General features: G+C 42.1%; 1 protein-coding gene across 1 annotated transcript in view; it reads left to right on the top strand.

Annotated features, from left to right (window-relative positions):
- The first annotated feature begins 777 nt into the window (after positions 1-777).
- LOC126427100 (uncharacterized) overlaps positions 778-20,806 on the top strand; it is a 33,098-nt gene continuing 13,069 nt past the window's right edge. The window contains exons 1-2 of the mRNA XM_050089301.1: positions 778-813; positions 11,311-11,519. Of these exons, the coding sequence (XP_049945258.1) occupies positions 11,489-11,519 (31 nt within the window). The 5' untranslated portion in view covers positions 778-813; positions 11,311-11,488. The remainder of the gene's footprint in view (positions 814-11,310; positions 11,520-20,806) is intronic.

Below are 20,806 nucleotides of genomic sequence, written 5' to 3'. Positions count from 1 at the left end.
GTGAAAGACATGCTGCACACGAAAGTAACCGGATTGTAAATGTTTCAATGCGTGTACAAAAGTGAATGTACTACACTCACGGGCTGGCAGTAATTTCAGTGTTATTTACTAGTGGTACACGTAACTGTAAATTAAGACAGGCTGCTGCTTGTGAATATTATGAGAGGAATTTGAACTGTTTTCTGTGTGTCTCAGGGTAACCACACCAGTGATCAGCAACTCCACGGTTGGATGAAGGACGTGGAACGTGTGAAAGACATGCTGCACACGAAAGTAACCGGATTGTAAATGTTTCAATGCGTGTACAAAACTGAATGTACTACACTCACGGGCTGGCAGTAATTTCAGTGTTATTTACTAGTGGTACACATAACTGTAAATTAAGACAGGCTGCTGCTTGTGAATATTATGAGAGGAATTTGGACTGTTTTCTGTGTGTCTCAGGGTGACCACACCAGTGATCAGCAACTCCACGGTTGGATGAAGGACGTGGAACGTGTGAAAGAAATGCTGCACACGAAAGTAACCAGATTGTAAATGTTTCAATGCGTGTACAAAATTGAATGTACTACACTCACGGGCTGGCAGTAATTTCAGTGTTATTTACTAGTGGTACACGTAACTGTAAATTAAGACAGGCTGCTGCTTGTGAATATTATGAGAGGAATTTGAGCTGTTTTCTGTGTGTCTCAGGGTAACCACATCAGTGATCAGCAACTCCACGGTTGGATGAAGGACGTGGAACGTGTGAAAGACATGCTGCACACGAAAGTAACCGGATTGGTACACGACGCGCAATGCGTCAGCAAACAGGTAGAGCACTACGAGATGGAAGAAGACAAGGACAGGCCGGGACGCTTGATAGTCAGCTATGAACCAGTGTGCACCCAAATCCTTGCCGTACTCGCTATGATTCATTAGTTTTCATTTCACTTTTTTCCGTGGAAGTATTCATTACTGCAATAGAATATGCTGGGATCATTTAATTCAATGTGGAATAAAGAACTACGGGTTAGACACCATAGTGAAAGAGATGGTTACAGAAACTAGTCATTTGCGAAGTATTTTGATTCCACGTGTTACGTAACAGATAGCGCGAAAAGAGACACAACGAGCGACGTTACTGCTTTGACTAGAGAAGATGGTTGCAAATACGTCCAAAGTTTTCATAATTTGTGGAAACAATGACGAGGAACCTGACACAAAAACTGAGCGAGTCCTCATCTTGTGCGGAACAAAATGAAAGTTACTTGCGGGATAAATTAGGCCAATACCGTGTAGTAGGCATCTAGTCGTTGAGGAAAAGAGGCCACGTGTCATGTTCATCTGAATAGACGAAGAAAAAATCTAAGCACCCATGAGGGAAGATGTCAGCAAAGTGAAGGTAGCAGGTTGGTGTGCTTAAATCAGTCCGTAGAATATAGCGTAAATACCGTAAGTTGCAAGCGAGGGGGAAGCGGAATAGTCCCTCGAGTGGTTTACATACGAGGCCGTGGAAGGGAGTAGTGTAGGAGATATGGTGGCAGCATGGAGTGTGACCAGGTGGCTTCCTATGTGGTAATGGGTAAGCTCCCAGTAGGCTTCCCACGTCTTGTGGCCGTGTTCTTGGATTATATTAGGTGGCTTCTTGTGGGATAGCTATGGAGGTGGGAAACATGGATTAGGATCGACAAATAGACTCAGTCGTGATGGCTTCCAATTGCATGAAAGACTTCTGCAGTTACGTCTGAAGAGCTTGGTACGGGAGTCACTCTGGGATGAGTGTGTCTCGGAAATGGGCTAGGTCTTCTGAAACGAAGGTGATCAACTGACGTCCACAGTTGAGTTCATCATGGGAACTGATGTGGAAGTAAAGCTGTGGAGAGGCAACGGGCAGTGTGAGCACGGAAATTATGTGGTATGGGATGGCTCGGACAGAGACAGGCAGTAGGGTGGTCAAATTCACACTGAGGATAAAGTATTATGGAGAGTGACTGAACATGAGTTGTAGCTAATTGGTGCTGTTTTTGAGGAACAGTATTGTTACTCCACATTGGTTATTGTGTGGGGATTTTTGGTTCGCTACTCTACATCTGTCATCGGTGCTGTGACTGGGTTACTCGTTCACTGTATACAGAAACCTGCACATGGTATGATGGGATAAAATTATGGATAATCTGTCAGGCAGTGGTCACGAATGTACCAGTGGTTGGGGAGGTGACTTGAAAAGTGTATATGAGTATATTGTTAGACAGGGACAAAGGAAGCTGCAACTTGGGCAGCAGAGTACTCGCAAAGTCCACATGGGGGGGGGGGGGGGGGGGGGGTTATAGTCTACGCGGTAGTTGGAGGTACTCTCATGAACACTCGCCAGTTGGTACACCTATAGAGAAATCAGACCGCTTTCAAAGTAAAGACAGATGAACTGTAAAAATATTATCAATGAGGTGTCGAAGTATTGGTAACAAAGTTCACGAATTTACCGATCTCCAAACAAGTTCTCAGACTCAAATTATTCTAGGAACTGAGAGCTGTCTAAAAAAATGGTTCAGTTGGCTCTGTGCACTATGGGACTTAACATCGGAAGTCATCAGTCCCCTATAACTTAGAACTACTTAAACCTAACTAACCTAAGGACATCACACGCATCCATGCCCGAGGCAGGATTCGAACCTGCGACAGTGGCGGTCGCGCGGTTCCAGACTAAAGCCCCTAGAACCGCTCGGACATACCGCCCGGCAGCTATCTAAAACCCGAAGTAAAAAACTCTGACATATTTAGCGAGTCTTGGCGTGTTTATCGTAATGACAGATTAGACGCCATAGGAGTTGAAATGTTCATTGCAGTCGACAAAAAATATTCTCTCTACTGGCGTTGAAAATTGTGTGATAGTGCCGTTATCTGGCCGCGCAAACAGGTCTAGGTGAAACCATGTTAATTGTCGGGTGTCTTTGCCGCCCAACCGACTCGCTGAGACAGATGTAGAGTCATTCAAAGAAGGTTTATGGTAATACCCAGATCGTGCAACACTAATTGCTAGTGACTTTAACTTAGCAAGTATAGACTGGGACGATATGGATTCATTGCAGGTGGTACAGATAGTCTTGTGAAGTATATTTGAACACATTTTCCGAAAACTGTGGTGAGCACATACTTCTGCAGCCAGCATGAAGCGGAAGTATCTTAGGCCTTGTAGCTACAAACAGGCAGGACCTTATCGAAGGCGTCAGTATAGAGATGGGGATTAGTGGTCGTGATGTTATCATAGCGACACTGGTTACGAAAGTCAATATATCAATCAAGAAGGCTAGGAGAGTGTTCCTGCTAGAAAGAGGAGATAAATAGTTGTTAGCATCTCACTTAGACAATAAACTTAAATCATTTAGTTCCAGAATTATGGCAACAGAGGAATTATGGGCAAAGTTTAAACATACTGTAAATCGGGCTCCTGAAAAATATGTGCCTACTAGGTGGACTAATGGCGGAAAAGACTCACCGTGGTTTAATAACGAAATTCGGAAAATTCTGAGGGAAAAGCCTGTTGCATTCTCGGATCAAAATAGGACGCGCAAATGACGACAGACAAAGATTAGTAGAGAGACGTGCGTCTGTGAAGAGATCCATGCGCGAAGCATACAGCGGCTACCATCGTTGTACCTTGACTAAAGATCTGGCGGAGAATCCGAAAAGTTCTTGTTGTCCTTTACAAAATCGCTACGCGGATCTAAGGCTTCCATTCAGTCACACGTTGACCAGTCTGCTTTGGCGCTAGAATATACCAAAAGGAAGGCCAAAGTTAAGAATTCCTCATTTAAGAAATCTTTCACGCAGGAGAATTGCACAAACGTACCGTCGTTTTATCATCTGACAGAGCCCCGTATTGACGACATAGTAATAAGCATCCCTGCCGTAGAGAAACAACTGAAAGAGTTGAAGATAAATAAGTGGTCATGTCTGGATAGAATCCCAATTTTGTTTTACAAAGAGTACTCTACGTCATTGGCCTCTTACTTAGCTTGCATTTACCGCGAATCTTTCGATCAGCGCTAAGAACCAAGTGCCTGTCAAAAAATGCAGGTGACTCCAAAGAAAGTAAAAGAACGGATCCAACAAATTGCGGACCAATATCCCTAACTTCTGTTTAATGCAGAATCTTTGAACATATTCTCAGTTTTAATATAATCAACTTTCTCGAGACTGAGGAGCACATGTGCGCGAATCAGCACGGTGTTAGCATCGCTCGTGCGACACTCAGCTTGTCCTTTTCTCAGATGATGTTGTTGTTGTTGTGGTCTACAGTCCGGAGACTGGTTTGATGCAGCCCTCCATGCTACTCTATCCTGTGCAAGCTTCTTCATCTCCCAGCACCTACTGCAACTTCCATCCTTCTGAATCTGCATAGTGTATTCTTCTGTTGGTCTCCCTCTACGATTTTTACCCTCCTCGCTGTCCTGTAAGACTAAATTGGTGATCCCTAGATGCCTCAGAACATGTCCTACCAACCGAACCCTTCTTCGAATCAAGCTGTGCCACAAATTACTCCTCTCCCCAATTCTATACATTACCTCCTAATAAGTTATGTGAATCACCCATCTAGTCTTCAGCATTCTTCTGTAGCACCACATTTCATAAGCTTCTATTCTCTTCTTGTCTAAACTATTTATCGCCCATGTTTCACTTCCATACATGGCTACACTCCATACAAATACTTTCAGAAACGACTTCCTGACACTTAAATCTATACTCGATGTTAATAAATTTCTCTTCTTCAGAATCGCTTTCCTTGCCATTTTTTATCCTCTCTACTTCGACCATCATCAGTTAGTTTGCTTCCCAAATAACAAACCTCATTTACTACTTCAAGTGTCTCATTTCCTAATCTAAGTATAATCCGATTTAATTCGACTACATTCCATTATCCTAATTTTCCTTTTGTCGATGTTCATCTTGTATCCTCCTTTCAAGACACTGTCCATTCCGTTCAACTGCTCTTCCAGGTCCTTTGCTATCTCTGACTGAATTACAATGTCATCGGTAAATCTCGAAGTTTTTATTTCTTCTCCTTGGATTTTAATCCCTACTCCGAATTTTTCTTTTGATTCTTTTAGTGCTTGCACAATATAGAGATTGAATAACATCGGCGATAGTCTACATCCGTGTCACATTCCCTTCCCAAACGCTGCTTCCCTTTCATGCCCCTCGACTCTTATAACTGCCATATTGTAAATAGCCTTTTACTCCCTGTCTTTTACCCCTGCCACCTTCAGAATTTGAAGCACAGTATTCCAGTCAACATTGTCAAAAGCTTTCTCTAAGTCTAGAAATGCTAGAAACATTGGTTTGCCTTTCCTTAATCTAGCTTCTAAGATAAGTCGTAGGATCAGTATGGCCTCACGTGTTCCAACATTTCTACGGAATCCTAACTGGTCTTCCACGACGTCAGTTTCTACCAGTTTTTCCATTCGTCTGGAAAGAATTCATGTTAGTATTTTGCAGCCGTGACTTATTAAAATGATAGTTTGGTAATTTTCACATCTGTCAAGGCCTGCTTTCTTTGGGATTGGAATTATTATATTCTTGAAGCCTGAGGGTATTTCGCCTGTCTCAAACATCTTGCTCTCCAGATGGTAGAGTTTTGTCAGGACTGGCTCTCTCAGTAGTTCTAATGGAATGTTGTCTACTCCTGGGGCCTTGAAGTCTTTCAGTGCTCTGTCTAGCTCTTCACATCTCCCATTTTACCGTCATCTACATCCTCTTCCATTTCTATAATGTTGTCCTCAAGTACACGCCCCTGTATAGACCCTCTATATACTCCTTCCACCTTTCTGCTTTCCCTTCTTTGCTTAGGACTGGGTTACCATCTGAGCTCATGATATTCATGCAAGTGGTTCTCTTTTCTCCAAAAGTCTATTTTTTTTGGTAGGCAGTATCTATCTTACCCTAGTGATACATGCCTCTACATCCGTACATTTGTCCTCTACCCATCCCTGCTTAGCCATTTTGCACTACCTGAGGATCTCATTTTTGAGACGTTTGTATTCCTTTTCACCTGCTTCATTTACTGCATTTTTATATTTTCTCCTTTCTTCTATTAAATTCAACATCTCTACTGTTCCCCCAGGGATTTCTACTAGCCCTCGTCTTTTTACCTACGTGATGCTTTGCTGCCTTCACTATTTCATCTCTCAAAGCTACCCATTATTCTTCTACTGTATTTCTTTCCCAGTTCTTCTCAATCGTTCCCTAATGCTCTCCCTGACAACCTCTGGTTATGTCAGTTTATCCAGATGATGTACTTAGTGCTATGGATCAAGTCAAACAGGCAGATTCCATATTCCTAGATTTCTGGAAAGTATTTGACACGGTCCCCTATTGTGGACAGTTAACGAAGGTACGAACATATGGAAAAAGTTCCCAGACAAGCGAGTGAATCGAAGACTTCTTAAGTAATAGAACCCAGTACGTTGTCCTCAATGGCGAGTGTTCTTCAGAGGCAAGGGTATGGCGAGGAGTGTCCCAGGGATTTGTGACAGCACCGCTGTTGTGCTATGTATACATAAATGATTTGGCAGACAGGGTGGGCAGCAGTTTGCAGTTTTGCTGATGTCCTTGTGTATGTTAATGTGTCGAAGTTCAGTGAGTGTATGGTGATACAAGACGGGATAGAGAAAATTTCTAGTTGGTGTGATGAATGGCAGATGACCCTTACTGTAGGAAAACGTAATTTAAAGTGGGTGAATAGCAAAAACAAACCCGTAACGTTTGAGTACAGCATTCGTAGTGTCTAGCTTGACACAGACACTTCTTTTAAATATCTGGCATAACATTGCAAAGTGAAGTGAAATGAAATAAGCATGTGAGGATTCTGGTAGGGAAGGCGAATGGTCGACTTCGGTCTGTTGGGAGAATATTAGGAAAGTGTGGTTCATCTGTAAAGGAGACCCTGTGTAGGACGGTAGTGCGACTTGTTCTTAAGTATTGCGCGAGTGTCTGGGATCCGCGCCCTGTCGCATTTAAAGGAGACATCGAAGCAGTTCAGAGGCGAAGAGGTAGATTCGTTAGCAGTAGGTCTGATCAGCATCTAAGTGTTACAGATATGCTTTGGGAGCTCAGGAGGGGCTTCCTGGAGGGAAGAAGACATTCATTTCGAAGAATACTACTGAGAAAGTTTAGAAGACCGGCGTTTGAAGCTGACTGCAGAACGATCCGGCAGATACCAACATACAATTTCTGGCAGGCTCCACGAAGATGAGATACGAGAAATTAGAGCTCATTCTCCGTCGTTCTATCAGCAAGTGGAACAGGAAAGGAAACGACAGGTTGTGGAACGGGGTACCCTCCGCCACGCACTGCACGGTGGCTTGCGGATTATGTATGTAGATGTAGATGCAGAAGACGATAGTTGAGAGGAAAAATTGGTTTCTTATCCATAAATTTTGTGAAATCATTTTTGGTTTGGTTTTATTTGGAATGGTGAGGGTTCATCTGCTCTATTTAATTTGTTTGGTCTTATGACTGCATGCATGAGGCTTGTGGAGTAATAGGTGGCCCCAGTTGGGTGAAGATAAGGGCCGCTAACAGGACTTTATGACGGTGCTGATGACGCTACAATGGCGGCGGATGTGGTTGGATCTCCTGCCACTGGCAATGGTGCGGGCGGTGGGGCGGGCCGCGGTTTTGGGGCTGCGACGTTGCTGGAGAGAGAATGGACGATGGCGTAGGTGACAGTGATGGTAATGGAGCATTTGACGGTGGCAATGGCGAAGATGCTCCTTCGTGAGTGGTAAAACAATGAAGAGGAGGAGGAAGGGTCGGAGATTATCGGCGAAGAACCACTAAGACGGTGGAAGTAAGACAGCTGAGGTGGTGTCGTAGTATTGTGGGTCGTACCAGTATAATGGAGAGTTTACTTCATACTCGAAATGTTGAGAGAACATTTTCAGGTTGGTATGAGTAAAGCGAGTCAGAGAATATACTCGACCCGAGAATGTGCTCAATTGTCAGTGAAAGGGCGAGGGATGTTGCTCAAAACAAAGAACGCTCTCCGATTTGGTATGACTAAAACTACAGGAGCTTCTCACAACCGAAAACGTTGTAGCAATCCTCGATATTGGTAAGTTCTGTTGAGGTTGCGTTTTACCGACTTTTTGGCAGTAACTGCAGAATTCATGTTTCTTAGAAAGCAAAAAAAGGTATATGTATCCCAACGAAATGCTGAAGAGAGGAACTGTAGAGGTTTATATCGGTCTGACAATAAGAACATTACGAGTATCTGCCAGGTAAACTTCCCTCTAGAAAATCACAAAAGAAGAGAGGGCGACCTTCCAGACGAAGTGAAAATTAAAACATTTTAATTGCTATTTAGTTACCCAAGTTTTCAGACTGATGTACGAGAACATTTAGGTGTAGGCCTACACCAAACAACCGTGTCACATACATTTCCAGATGTTCACCATCACGTCTTCTCACAGGATAAGTCCTATACTGTGTGATGTTAGAAATAACTAGGCGTATCAGAAAAATTGATAACTAGTTTATTACAAATCTAGCGATCTGTTCCTCGTAACGAACCACACGGGCGGCCGCTTACGTGCTTCAACACCCGAGCAGACCGTTGTGCGCCGTATTTTACCAAAATTATCTTATCGATCTCATTTTTGAGACCTTTGTATTCCTTTATAACTGCTTCATTTATTACATTGTTATATTTTCACCTTTCATCTATTAAATTCAATATCTCTTCTGTTACCCAAGGATTTCTACTAGCCCTCGTCTTTTTACCTACTTGATCCTCTGCTGCCTTCACTATTTCATCTCTCAAAGCTACCCATTCATCTTCTACTGTATTTCTCTCTCCGACAGAGTTTCAGTTTGGGATGGATAAAAAGTCATGTAATCTTAAGGTTTCGTTTGCATAATGTGTTCACCTGACTGCTATAATAGAAAAGATTAGCTCATGTTGGGTTATCGGTAACATCGCTAGAAGACGCATTTTCGTAAACTGTAGGTAATCGTTTTAATAATTTGTTGCCGCACATAAAATGAGTAAATTGAAACGTAGTGAAGCTCTGGGAGAACACACTGATGCCGGTCCCATACACATCGCCTGTTTGAGCGAGCTGGATGAAATTTAACATGGCACGTGATTTCTGTGCCGGACACGGCAGACCACACACACCGAGAACTCAGCAGGGAGCACACGTAGTGAGATGGAACACTCTCGTCAGAGAATATGGCTGCGAATGTTTTACTCAGAAGAGCTTTCTCAGAAAATGTTCTTTTGCTCTGAGAATCCTCTACAGAGAATGTCCTCTTGTTTATTAATACGCTCCGGTGTGTTTATTGTCTGTTGGATGTCAGCACGAAGTCGACTACCGGAGATGCATGAGGGGGCTCAGAGTTCCAACGGCAGTGGTGGAGCTTTGGTACCGCCCTTCTCGTTCAGGCAGGGTACCATTTCGTGTATCTTCTATAGTACACGTATCACCATTTATAGTAGGTCAGCTCTAAATTCCTCCACTCCACTTCATTACTGGACTCGCATGATACCTTTAGTAATGGCTCCAGCACTACTAGCCAAAACCATGGACCGCACACTGACCCCTGCCTCTGTACGCAAATTGACGACTGTCTTCCGTTGTGGTGGTCTGCCTCGCTCGTCGACACTCCAGATCCCCGTGGCGAGTATTTATTGCGTCTTCTGTTGATCTGCCACTTTGTGTACCAATGCACGTGCTCCCGAACTGAATATGGCAGTCAGTATTGTATCACTAACGCTGTGTAGTACATTGCAAATTGTCCAGAAGTTTCGAGATTTTCTTTACACTTTGTTTCAATGGAGACTGTATGTTCACCACCTTCATGTACTTCAATCGATTTTCTGGTTGCCTTATGGAATGAACGGTTCCATTACGTTAAAAACAGCCCTTTCCCGAAATTGTTCCCCAACCAAAACTCCGTATAATGATTATTCAGACCATTGTCAATATGCACGTACTTCCTCTCTCTGGGGCGTGCAAATGATGAATTTAATCACGGCACAGATTCTGAGACCTAGCGTGCCACGTGGAGTAGGTGTGGTGCTGTACATCAAAGCAGAACACCGTGCGGGGATACGTCGCATGGAAACGGTTTGAGAGTCTTAGCGCCATGGCACCAACGACATCTCTTGGGAGGGATTGCTTTCCGGTGAAACTGCGAACCCAGACATCACACGAAACTCATTACTATGCAGCTTCATGCTTTAATTGACAACGTTGTTCTCAAGTAACAGTGATAACCAAGGACCATGCTACAACGAGTACAGGTTGTTGCGCATTGTCTCACGCAGTTTGTAAGCTTTCCATCGTTGATGGGCTATAGTGAATGCAATCGTAGATTAATTAGGAAAAAATTGCCTCATATCCTATTGTGAGGGTTCCATTCTCGTCATGAGATGTACCTGATACATATGCATCGAATCGGTCTGCAGAACACTGACCTTAGGACCAAGTTTTAGGGCCAAAAATGCCGTAGGATAACTTGCACTGTTAAACGAGAGACCCACACCAACAACTCACGAAGCGAGACCCAGCGAATGGTTCAGAACTGGGTAAACAAACATTTGTATGCAATAGTGGTGCGTTATTTTGTCAAGTCTTATGTCAGCAACATGTGCTTTTGGACGTCAAGCTCCAAATATATCATACATAGCAGTGTCAGACGCTGGGATGCGCAATTATGGATGTAAGCGGAAACATTATGAAAAAGCCACAACTGACAATGGTTTAAATGAGTAAAACAAAACACATATTGTGGAATAAACACATACTTTTGGTAGTTGCAAAGATGGATTTGAAATATCTTGAGTCATCATAATGCGCTATCCTTAACCATTGGATTAGCTGAAAGGTACTGGAGAAGTGGAATGCATGCGAAATTCTTCTTTAAAGAAAAGACATATTCTGCAGCAAGCGCTTCAGTTCTGCAGTTTAATGTGTCTAATTTACATTTAAAATCAGTTCAAACGATGTAGCAGCAGAGAACGCAGTGGATATTCTGCAAGAAATAGTCAAAACCAGTATCTCTCTTGAGTGCTCTGAAATGGGAAATCTCAACTTGCAAGAATACTAAAAAACGAATAGCTTTGCGATTGTTTGCTGTGTTTCTATGCTTCCTTTAAAGAATGCAAAGGTTCCAGGTTTTAGTCCCAGTCTGCCACACAGTTTTAATCTGCCAGGAAGGTTATCATCCACCGCTGAGTAGAAATCCATTCTGGATACAGTTACATTCTTGCATACACTGTACACGGTTGGTTTTTAACTTTTAACCCCTTCCGCTTGTGTGTTGCAGGCGGCCGCTGTTGAGTGAACGCCTACTCCCCTACCAGCCGTGGAACCTGTCCTCTCACGACGACTTCAGTGCGCTGTGCGAGAAGCGGCAGCCAGAGGCACCAGAAATTTTCAGCCTCGCTGACACACTGTACGCCTACTATCGTTTCAACTGGTACACTGTAGCTGTGTACGTCGATATGCTCTACGAAGATGATTTCAAGACTGTAGGTAAGCTTAATAGTGGGTCCCGTCCACTTTATGGCTATGCGCTGACGACTGTCCAGTTATTTAAGAAATGAGGTTCAAATACGCTTCTGAATATCTACTTTTGGATCTTACGTGATTTTGCATGCCACCCAAGGTAATCACTGGTGCTCTTTCCAAAGTCAGTTTTTCGACTGCTTGGCAACCCTCCATCTGGACCTGTTACAATCTAACTGCTTCATTTCGATGTACTGTTGTCTCCTTCATTGTACAGGCAGTAAAAAAGACTACATTCAGAAAATTTTGCTGTGTTTAGAGAACACTGAGAAAGAACATAGCTTTGTGACACAAACGTCACAGGTGGACCCTGCTCGTAGTCCATGAAGGTTTAGACGCTAGTGATGTTCAGAGACTGTGTGATGTTTTAGTGGTGTTACACTAGTGGCGGCTGGGTGCTAATGATTGTATAACACATTCGAAACAAGTGGGTGTTTCACAAATAATGGTTGCAGCCTCAGCCTGCCAGGCAACCAGCTCACCTGGAGTGTCTGCCAGTGTCTGGTACACCGAACAACTCGACTCCCTCCCGTAGGAGGCCCGCAACGAGTCTAAAAGGGTATTCATCGCACAGCAGGTTGAACACCGCCTCTGAACGTCAGTGGAGGTGCGACATTTGCGTCACATAAAAAAGTGTTCCTTTTTATATTCTCTAAACACTCTGAAATTCTGTACGTGTAGTTTTTTTCAGACCCAGTATAAGGCTTGTTTTAAAAATGGCGGCTGGTTTCTGTGACACAACGGTTACAAACAAACTTTTTGTTAATCCTGTAACTGGTGTAGTGTTCTAAATTTCGCTCTGTTATGATATTGTTCGATTTAATAATTTTGTTTACAAATAATATTTTGATTTGTAACTGAACAGTTAATTGGACAAGATAAACTGTTAATATTATTCTTACAAATGTTAATACTATGGACTGCATTGGGACTGAGGAAAAACTGTATTTTCAGCAACGGCACCTGTCTGTTAAACAATTCTGTTTCATCGAGATCACTATATTTTTTTTATTTTTTTATTATTTTATTCTCGATGCTGGACTTATCTCTTACTCGATCATTCGATCTGTCTATCGTGCACCAGATATGAAATGAGTTGTAATCGTTAATTTCTCTCCTTGTAACTGCCAGACAGCTTCTTGCTCGGTACGGAGTAACTCCATTTAAATGAGAGGAGGGGAGGACAGCGAGCTCCATGGGAAAATTGATTATGCCTGCCGGTGTCGTTCTTGACCGCTTCAGGCAACCGAACTTGCAGGATTTTAATTGGTAATAAAGTGACTAATTAACAAACTAAGATGGTCGACAAGGGTTACAACAGATAAAGAAGTAAGTTGTCATAAGAATATGCCTATATTAGAACCAGGAACTCTAATACTGCAAAGACCTACCTTTAAAAAATTTCGGCTACGGCAATAAATTACTGCAGACACTCATAAGAATAATACTGGCGCATAAACGGAAATATGCATTGTTAGCAAATTATTAAACAAGTAGACGTGTCGGGGAATGAGAGACTCTTACGCTGCTCTCTGCGGCGTGTCTATAATTATGCCTGAAACTGTAATGGACCCTGAGAATACGTGTGTGAGCTGAAGTCGATGTTTCAATTCCTTAAAATGCGAGCGAGTGCTGAGAAGATTTTACAGATCGTGCAGCGACAAGAGCTGACAGATTTGCGGACAACTAGCCGTTTGTCTGGATGCTAACTTTAAGCCCGACATCGAACATACTGTCAGGGGAAAGCCGTAATGAGAATCCAGATAGATTGGAGAGATCGCGGCAGTTCGGTGGAGATAACAAGCGGGCGGGGGGGAAGAGGAACGGTTGCGAATCTCTTCTGAGCACGTGGCCATGTTGCAGATGGCTTACGACATCCAGCAGGCTACCCTCGCCACTTTAAAACCGTGGCGCTTTACTGCCTGCTTTTTTACGCATCACTAACCAGCAGAACTGTAACGAGAGGAGGCGGCCATTCCCTGAGCCAAATGCGGAAGCCTCTAATCACATCCGAATGACCGTCCCCACTGACAATCTGACGTCAAACATTAGGACTCACTTCAACCGCTGACAATGGGAGTGGCCACGATCTACCTGCTGGTACACAGAGAGCTGATAACGCATTCATTACTCAGACGCTTTCCGTCCTGCCTAGGTGGCAAGTGGCGCCGGCAATGACGCTTCTGCATCGGGGAGCCTCTTTGAGAATTATAAACCTTTCACATTTTCAGCGAATTGTACATTACTCAAAGGCAGAAAATGTATTATGCGGTGGTAAATCTGTAGCATCCAGTCTCTAATACTATAGTTGACTGGACAAACATTTGTGAAAGTATAAGTATGTTCAGTTTCATCACGCATCACTTTAGTTTACTAATTGTTAGTTTAGTTCAAACACAGACAGAAAGATTTTTTTTTAATATTGTGGAATCATTAAGAGAGTATATATTGTACATGTTGGTTACTGACAAAAATGCTTACTTCTAGCAACAAACCTGGTAATCACTCTCTCCCCCAAATTATCCTACGAACTACCTCACATGACAACCCGGCCACAAAAACTAACAAAAGCCTCAGCCTCCATAAACCTCCCAACCTACAAAAAAGGGAGATATATCTCGTAATTTCTAGTAAACATATTCCACACCCACTACTTCTCAAAATCTCTCTCCAATGACTTACTCTTTTGTTTAGTCCTTCCCATCCACTAAATTCCTTAGGCCTAAATCCTTGGGGCCCAGTCTGAAAACGTACTATCAAGTCTAAACTAATCTAATGGCTAATTCTCAGGAATGAATCCATCTTTACAATTTGAACAAATCCTGATTTCCAGACGATCCTCCTACAAAACATCCCAGTCAGTCTCTTTGGAAGCAACACTTCTCTTAGTACCACTCAATCCTACTCAACCTCAGTATCTTTGACTCCTCTCATTTTCACCGCTGTCAACCAGGTTGGTGTACATGACACACAGTGGGAGATGTTGGGCAGGAATTAAATTCCCATTCCAGCACCCAGATAACCAAAACCTTCTGTATCAACAATAATTCTCACATTTTTACAGATTCCTTGTCCACAACAGACCATGACGTCAAGAACAGAGCCTTGATTTGCTGTGGTTGCCATTATGTGGAATCAACTAAACAGCAAATCAAGCCTACTTCCTGTGTGACGACTATCTGGCACAGAATCGCAGAACCATCTCACCTATCCCAGTTAGAAACAAAACCACCCACCGGCAGAACGAGGAACCAGTCCAAGTTGCAAATTTTTACTTTCTATTCATTCAATGACTAGTTTCGGACCGAGAGCGATTTTCAGATCGTTATAATATAGTCGAAATTGGCATCCCGAATATGTCAAAAATGTACAATGAACATTTGCAGCGCATTCAGTATGAACAAAAAGTAAAAATTGGGACTTGGACTGGTTTTTCCTTCTACTGAATAACAGAAGTTGCCGACCCAAGCTGCTTCAGCATGTTGGAAGTTCGTAAAACCATCCATGTTAACTGTGCCCAGATGTACAATCTTTGCAGACATGCGTCGTTTACACAGCTTCAGCGTTGAGCTACATGGGACTTAATTATTCTTCTTAAAGAGTTACTGGAGTGGTAAGATCCGAAATTTGTCATGGCCATTTCCAGGGGTTGTTGAGGTGGTAATGCTGGGATTTCGTCGTCATGTAAGGGTACAGTACCCTTACGTAGTACCGATTATGCACTATGCAGAGATCATACATGGTTTAAGCAAAGACTGCAGAGCAGTCAACAATGTGCGGGAGGGTAAGCAGTAGTCGAGTGTTGGAGTCCGTGGGTGGAAGTCGGGTGTGAGAGGCCAGAGAGAGAGGTTGCTCGGTAGCGAGGCCGGAGATGAGTGGCAGAATGGCACACAGTGTTTGATGTTCATAAATGTTTATAAATTGAGTGATTTAATTAATAAATTCCAGCATTTAAGGGAGGAGATGTTATCATTTATTAGTTTTCACAATAACGGAAGTGGACAACGATGAGTCTCATGACAAGGAGGAAAGATATATATATTGCTTAAATAATTAAAATATAACTTCACCTACAGCGTATGCGAATAATATAGTTCAGTGCGAAACTGGGAGCAGGTTACATATGGCGACGTGTGTGTCGCCAGCAATCTTTGGAAACGGTGGAGAAGACAACACAGCAAACAGTGAGTCCGCAGCACTTCAGCACAGCAGCGCTTCGAAATTCAGTGAACTCAATGTTGTGTAGGAATGAACAGGAATAGGAATAATTAATAGTGTTACTGACTTAAGTTGCGAGTGAACTTTTCAATTTAGAGCAAGCATAGGTTATAATGAACAGTGATTGTTGTGAACAGTGTTAATATGGCTAATTCAGAACAAAACGGTAGTGTTACTAAAGACGAGGGAGGACAATTTAATAACGTGGTTGACGGAGAACAAATTAATGTGATGGAAAACACTACAGTTAATTCGACAGAGGTCAGTGGTATTCTTAGTTTTGATTTGCCTAACAGAAGTTCAACACCGATGGTTATCCAGCAAACAGAAATTACTATTGTCAGTAAAGATTGTATATCTCAATTGTTAGAAGCAATCAAAAATGCTCATGAGGAAAATAGACAGGCGCGTGTAGAAATAAAAGCTTTACATGAAGAAAATAGACAGGCGCAAGTAGAAACGGGAGCGTTTCATGAGGAAAATAAAAAGGTGTGTGAGGAAATAACAAAATTTTATGAGGAAACAAGAAAGTTCCGACACGAAATCAAAAATGAGTATCAGACACTAACTAATGCGATTAGCAATTTGTGAACAGAACTCGCCAGCTCATTTGAACAAAAGCGTGATGAGCTCCGAAAACAATGTCAAGACAAACATGAGGCCATTGGCAGCGAAATTACAGATCTTAAAATTCAAGTTAATGGACGGTGTAGGCAAGCGGAAGATTTCATTTGAAAAGTTAATGACAAAGTTAAGGCTCAAGATGACGAAACCGTCAAAATTAAAAGTTCTTATAAAGCCAACGAAGAGTCGATAATTAAGATGATTAACGGCGTACAAACGCGATGTGATGAACTAAATGATGAGGTACATGATATACGACAAAAGGTAACGAACAACGACACTATGTCAAATGGAATTAATAAAGAAATTTTGCGCGATGAAATTAATGCAGTATTACGTGAACCAGATAACAATATTGTTGGTTTGCCGCAAGTAATTGTTGACAATGGACTGAGCGGTCGAAAATTTCATGAATATGAACCGAAACAAGGCATCCACGCAGTTGCTTTCATTAGACAATTCAAAGATGCGTTTCCGAGGCATTATACGGCATTATACATAACGGTACAATGCGTGAGTTTATGCAAAGGTACTGGAACGACAATGCATACTTGGACGATCGGGTTAAAGAAGAAGAGCTAATGCTTATATTAATGCAGAAATTACCATTTTTGGTGCGTGAGAAGTTAGCACTCACACCATAGTTAACAACGGAGCAAGTGTGTTTGCTAATTGACCGAATGGAATTGCTTAATGCCGAACGCGATCAGCGTGAGCGACACAGTAATAACAATTACCCGAATCGTCAAAACGGCCCAGCGCGGGAAGAAATCCTGAGTTACGAACGATCGAAAGTATTTGATCGCCTAGACGATGATAGACACGGGAGAAACGAATACAATGTACAAGACGGATTCAGGTCAAATCATCGGTCGAACCGGCCACACAATGACAGAGACAGGTATCGATCGCCAGAACGTGCAAGAAGCCGCGATCGCAATCAGCGAGATTCTGAACCATTAAACAAAGCGAAAGTTTCGGAGACGACCAGCTCCAGAACTGTCACAGGGACAAGGGTCGGATATTATGATAAATGCCATAAAGTGTGAACATGTAAATGATGTCAACAAAGATTTGTGTCGAGAAAATGAAGAAACTAATAAAGAAATTCTGATGCCATTTGTGGAAGTCGAGGTATGTGGTATTGTTATGGATGCATTAATTGATTCAGCTAGTGAGGCCAGTGCTATTTCTGAAAATCTATTTTCGCAATTAAACAATCTTGTCGCTATTCCCACATTTCCTGTTAACAGTGCAGTTGGAAACCGAAGCAAACCAATCAAACGACAAGCATTACTAAGATTTCGTATTCAAGGGGACGAATATGAGCAGAGTGTTTTAATCGTTGCTTCTCTCAATGTTGGGTTAGTTCTCTGAGTTGATTGGTTGTCAGAGATGAGATGCTGTATTAATTTTGAGGAGAATTGCCTGCAGACGTGGAGAGATAATAAAGAAAGAAGAATTGTATTCAACATGTTTATTATAGATAATAAGGGCGCTGCGGGCTTGAAAATAAGTATGATGCGTTATAGAGGAGAATATGAAGATGTCACTTTATACAAGTCAGAGAACTGCGCTAAGCTGCAAGAGAGGAACGAGGAGGATACTCTAAATTGTATTCAAACCAAGATTCGAGCGTTAGTGGACTTGACTGAAGCAGAACGAGAAGAACTGAGGGAACTACTGAGATGCTACATCGATATATTTTCAAAGATACCAGGATTAATTAAAGGATATGTTTGTAAAATTAAAGTAAAGGACCATGAACCATTTTGCAGTTTGTCATATGCAATAGCATTGGCAAAAAGGGAAGCCATTAACAAGGAAATACAGAGGATGTTGAATAATCAAATAATTGAGCGCTCAAATAGCGAATATTCAAACCCAATACATGCTGTAGCAGAAGAACGGAAGCTGGCACATGACAAGATAGTGAAGCCCATTACGTACAATGTTGGTGATTTAGTACTTATTCGAACTCATACGAAATCAAGTGCAAATGAAGAGATAAAAAAGTTTCATCACTACTACAGAGGACTATTCAAAATTAGAAAACTTGTTCACCCTAATTCGGTTGAAATTGAAATGGTGCAGTCCGGTCAGTATCATAGCCTACAACATGTAGAAAACATTAAACCGTTTCAACTGTAAGAAATGTAGCAAGCCAGAGATGCTCTGTAAAAAAAATGAACATTGTCATATTTGTGTACAATCATTTTGCCTGTGTGAAAATAAATGGACAATAGTCGGTAGCTATTGTGAGTTAGTTATAGTGGACAGTAGTAGGTAGCTACTGTGAGCTAGATGCAATCAGTTTTAAGCATTTTATGCTGTCACTTAAATATTGTGCAGTGCTTAAGTCAGAGACACGTCTATAAGCAATAGTAGGAACCCGTGGCGCGAGTGTTGTGGTTACTACAGACTGACGTGCACGTGCAGTGTATTTTGTTTCACCACTGCCGTAATTCCGTTTAGTGTTTGTATGTTTCCTTGTTAATAGCTTCCCTTTTTTCCAATGCTATTGCATATGACAAACTGCGAAATGGTTCATGGTCCTTTACTTTAATTTTACAAACATGTTGTTGTTGTTGTGGTCTTCAGTCCTGAGACTGGTTTGATGCAGCTCTCCATGCTACTCTATCCTGTGCAAGCTTCTTCATCTACCAGTACCTACTGCAACCTACATCCTTCTGAATCTGCATAGTGTATTCATCTCTTGGTCTCCCTCTACGATTTTTACCCTCCATGCTGCCCTCCAATGCTAAATTTGTGAGCCCTTGATGCCCCAAAACATGTCCTACCAACCGATCCCTTCTTCTAGTCAAACTGTGCCACAGACTTCTCTTCTCCCCAATCCTATTCAATACCCCCTCATTGGTTACGTGATCTACCCACCTTATCTTCAGCATTCTTCTGTAGCACCACATTTCGAAAGCTTCTATTCTCTTCTTGTCCAAACTAGTTATCGTCCATGTTTCAATTCCATACATGGCTACACTCCATACAAATACTTTCAGAAACGACTTCCTGACACTTAAATCTATATTCGATGTTAACAAATTTCTCTTCTTCAGAAACGATTTCCTCGCCATTGCCAGTCTACATTTTATATCCTCTCTACTTCGACCATCATCAGTTATTTTACTCCCTAAATAGCAAAACTCCTTTACTACTTTAAGTGTCTCATTTCCTAATCTAATTCCCTCAGCATCACCCGATTTAATTTGACTACATTCCATTATCCTCGTTTTGCTTTTGTTGATGTTCATCTTATATCCTCCTTTCAAGACACTGTCCATTCCGTTCAACTGGTGTTCCAAGTCCTTTGCTGTCTCTGACAGAATTACAATGTCATCGGCGAACCTCAAAGTTTTTACTTCTTCTCCATGAATTTTAATACCTACTCCGAATTTTTCTTTTGTTTCCTTTACTGCTTGCTCAATATACAGATTGAATAACATCGGGGAGAGGCTACAACCCTGTCTCACTCCTTTCCCAACCACTGCTTCCCTTTCATGCCCCTCGACTCTTATAACTGCCATCTGATTTCTGTACAAATTGTAAATAGCCTTTCGCTCCCTGTATTTTATACCTGCCACCATCAGAATTTGAAAGAGAGTATTCCAGTTAACATTGTCAAAAGCTTTTTCTAAGTCTACAAATGCTAGAAACGTAGGTTTGCCTTTTCTTAATCTTTCTTCTAAGATAAGTCGTAAGGTTAGTATTGCCTCACGTGTTCCAACATTTCTACGGAATCCAAACTGATCTTCCCCGAGGTCCATTTCTACCAGTTTTTCCATTCGTCTGTAAAGAATTCGCGTTAGTATTTTGCAGCTGTGACTTATTAAACTGATAGTTCGGTAATTTTCACACCTTCCAACACCTGCTTTCTTTGGGATTGGAATTATTATATTCTTCTTGAAGTCTGAGGGTATTTCACCTGTCTCATACATCTTGCTCACCAGATGGTAGAGTTTTGTCATGACTGGCTCTCCCAAGGCCGTCAGTAGTTCTAATGGAATGTTGTCTCCACCCGGGGCCTTGTTTCGACTCAGGTCTTTCAGTGCTCTGTCAAACTCTTCACGCAGTATCTTATCTCCCATTTCATCTTCATCTACATCCTCTTCCATTTCCATAATATTGTCCTCAAGTACATCGCCCTTGTATAAACCCCCTATATACTCCTTCCACATTTCTGCCTTCCCTTCTTTGCTTAGAACTGGGTTGCCATCTGAGCTCTTGATATTCATACAAGTGGTTCTCTTCTCTCCAAAGGTCTCTTTAATTTTCCTGTAGGCAGTATCTATCTTACCCCTAGTGAGACAAGCCTCTACATCCTTACATTTGTCCTCTAGCCATCCCTGCTTAGCCATTTTGCACTTTCTGTCGATCTCATTTTTGAGACGTTTGTA

This window comes from Schistocerca serialis, chromosome 11 (assembly GCF_023864345.2).
Source record: "Schistocerca serialis cubense isolate TAMUIC-IGC-003099 chromosome 11, iqSchSeri2.2, whole genome shotgun sequence".
Taxonomy (NCBI): domain Eukaryota; kingdom Metazoa; phylum Arthropoda; class Insecta; order Orthoptera; family Acrididae; genus Schistocerca; species Schistocerca serialis.
The sequence above is the reverse complement of the archived record's forward strand: the minus strand, read 5'-3'. Positions and strand labels throughout refer to the sequence as shown.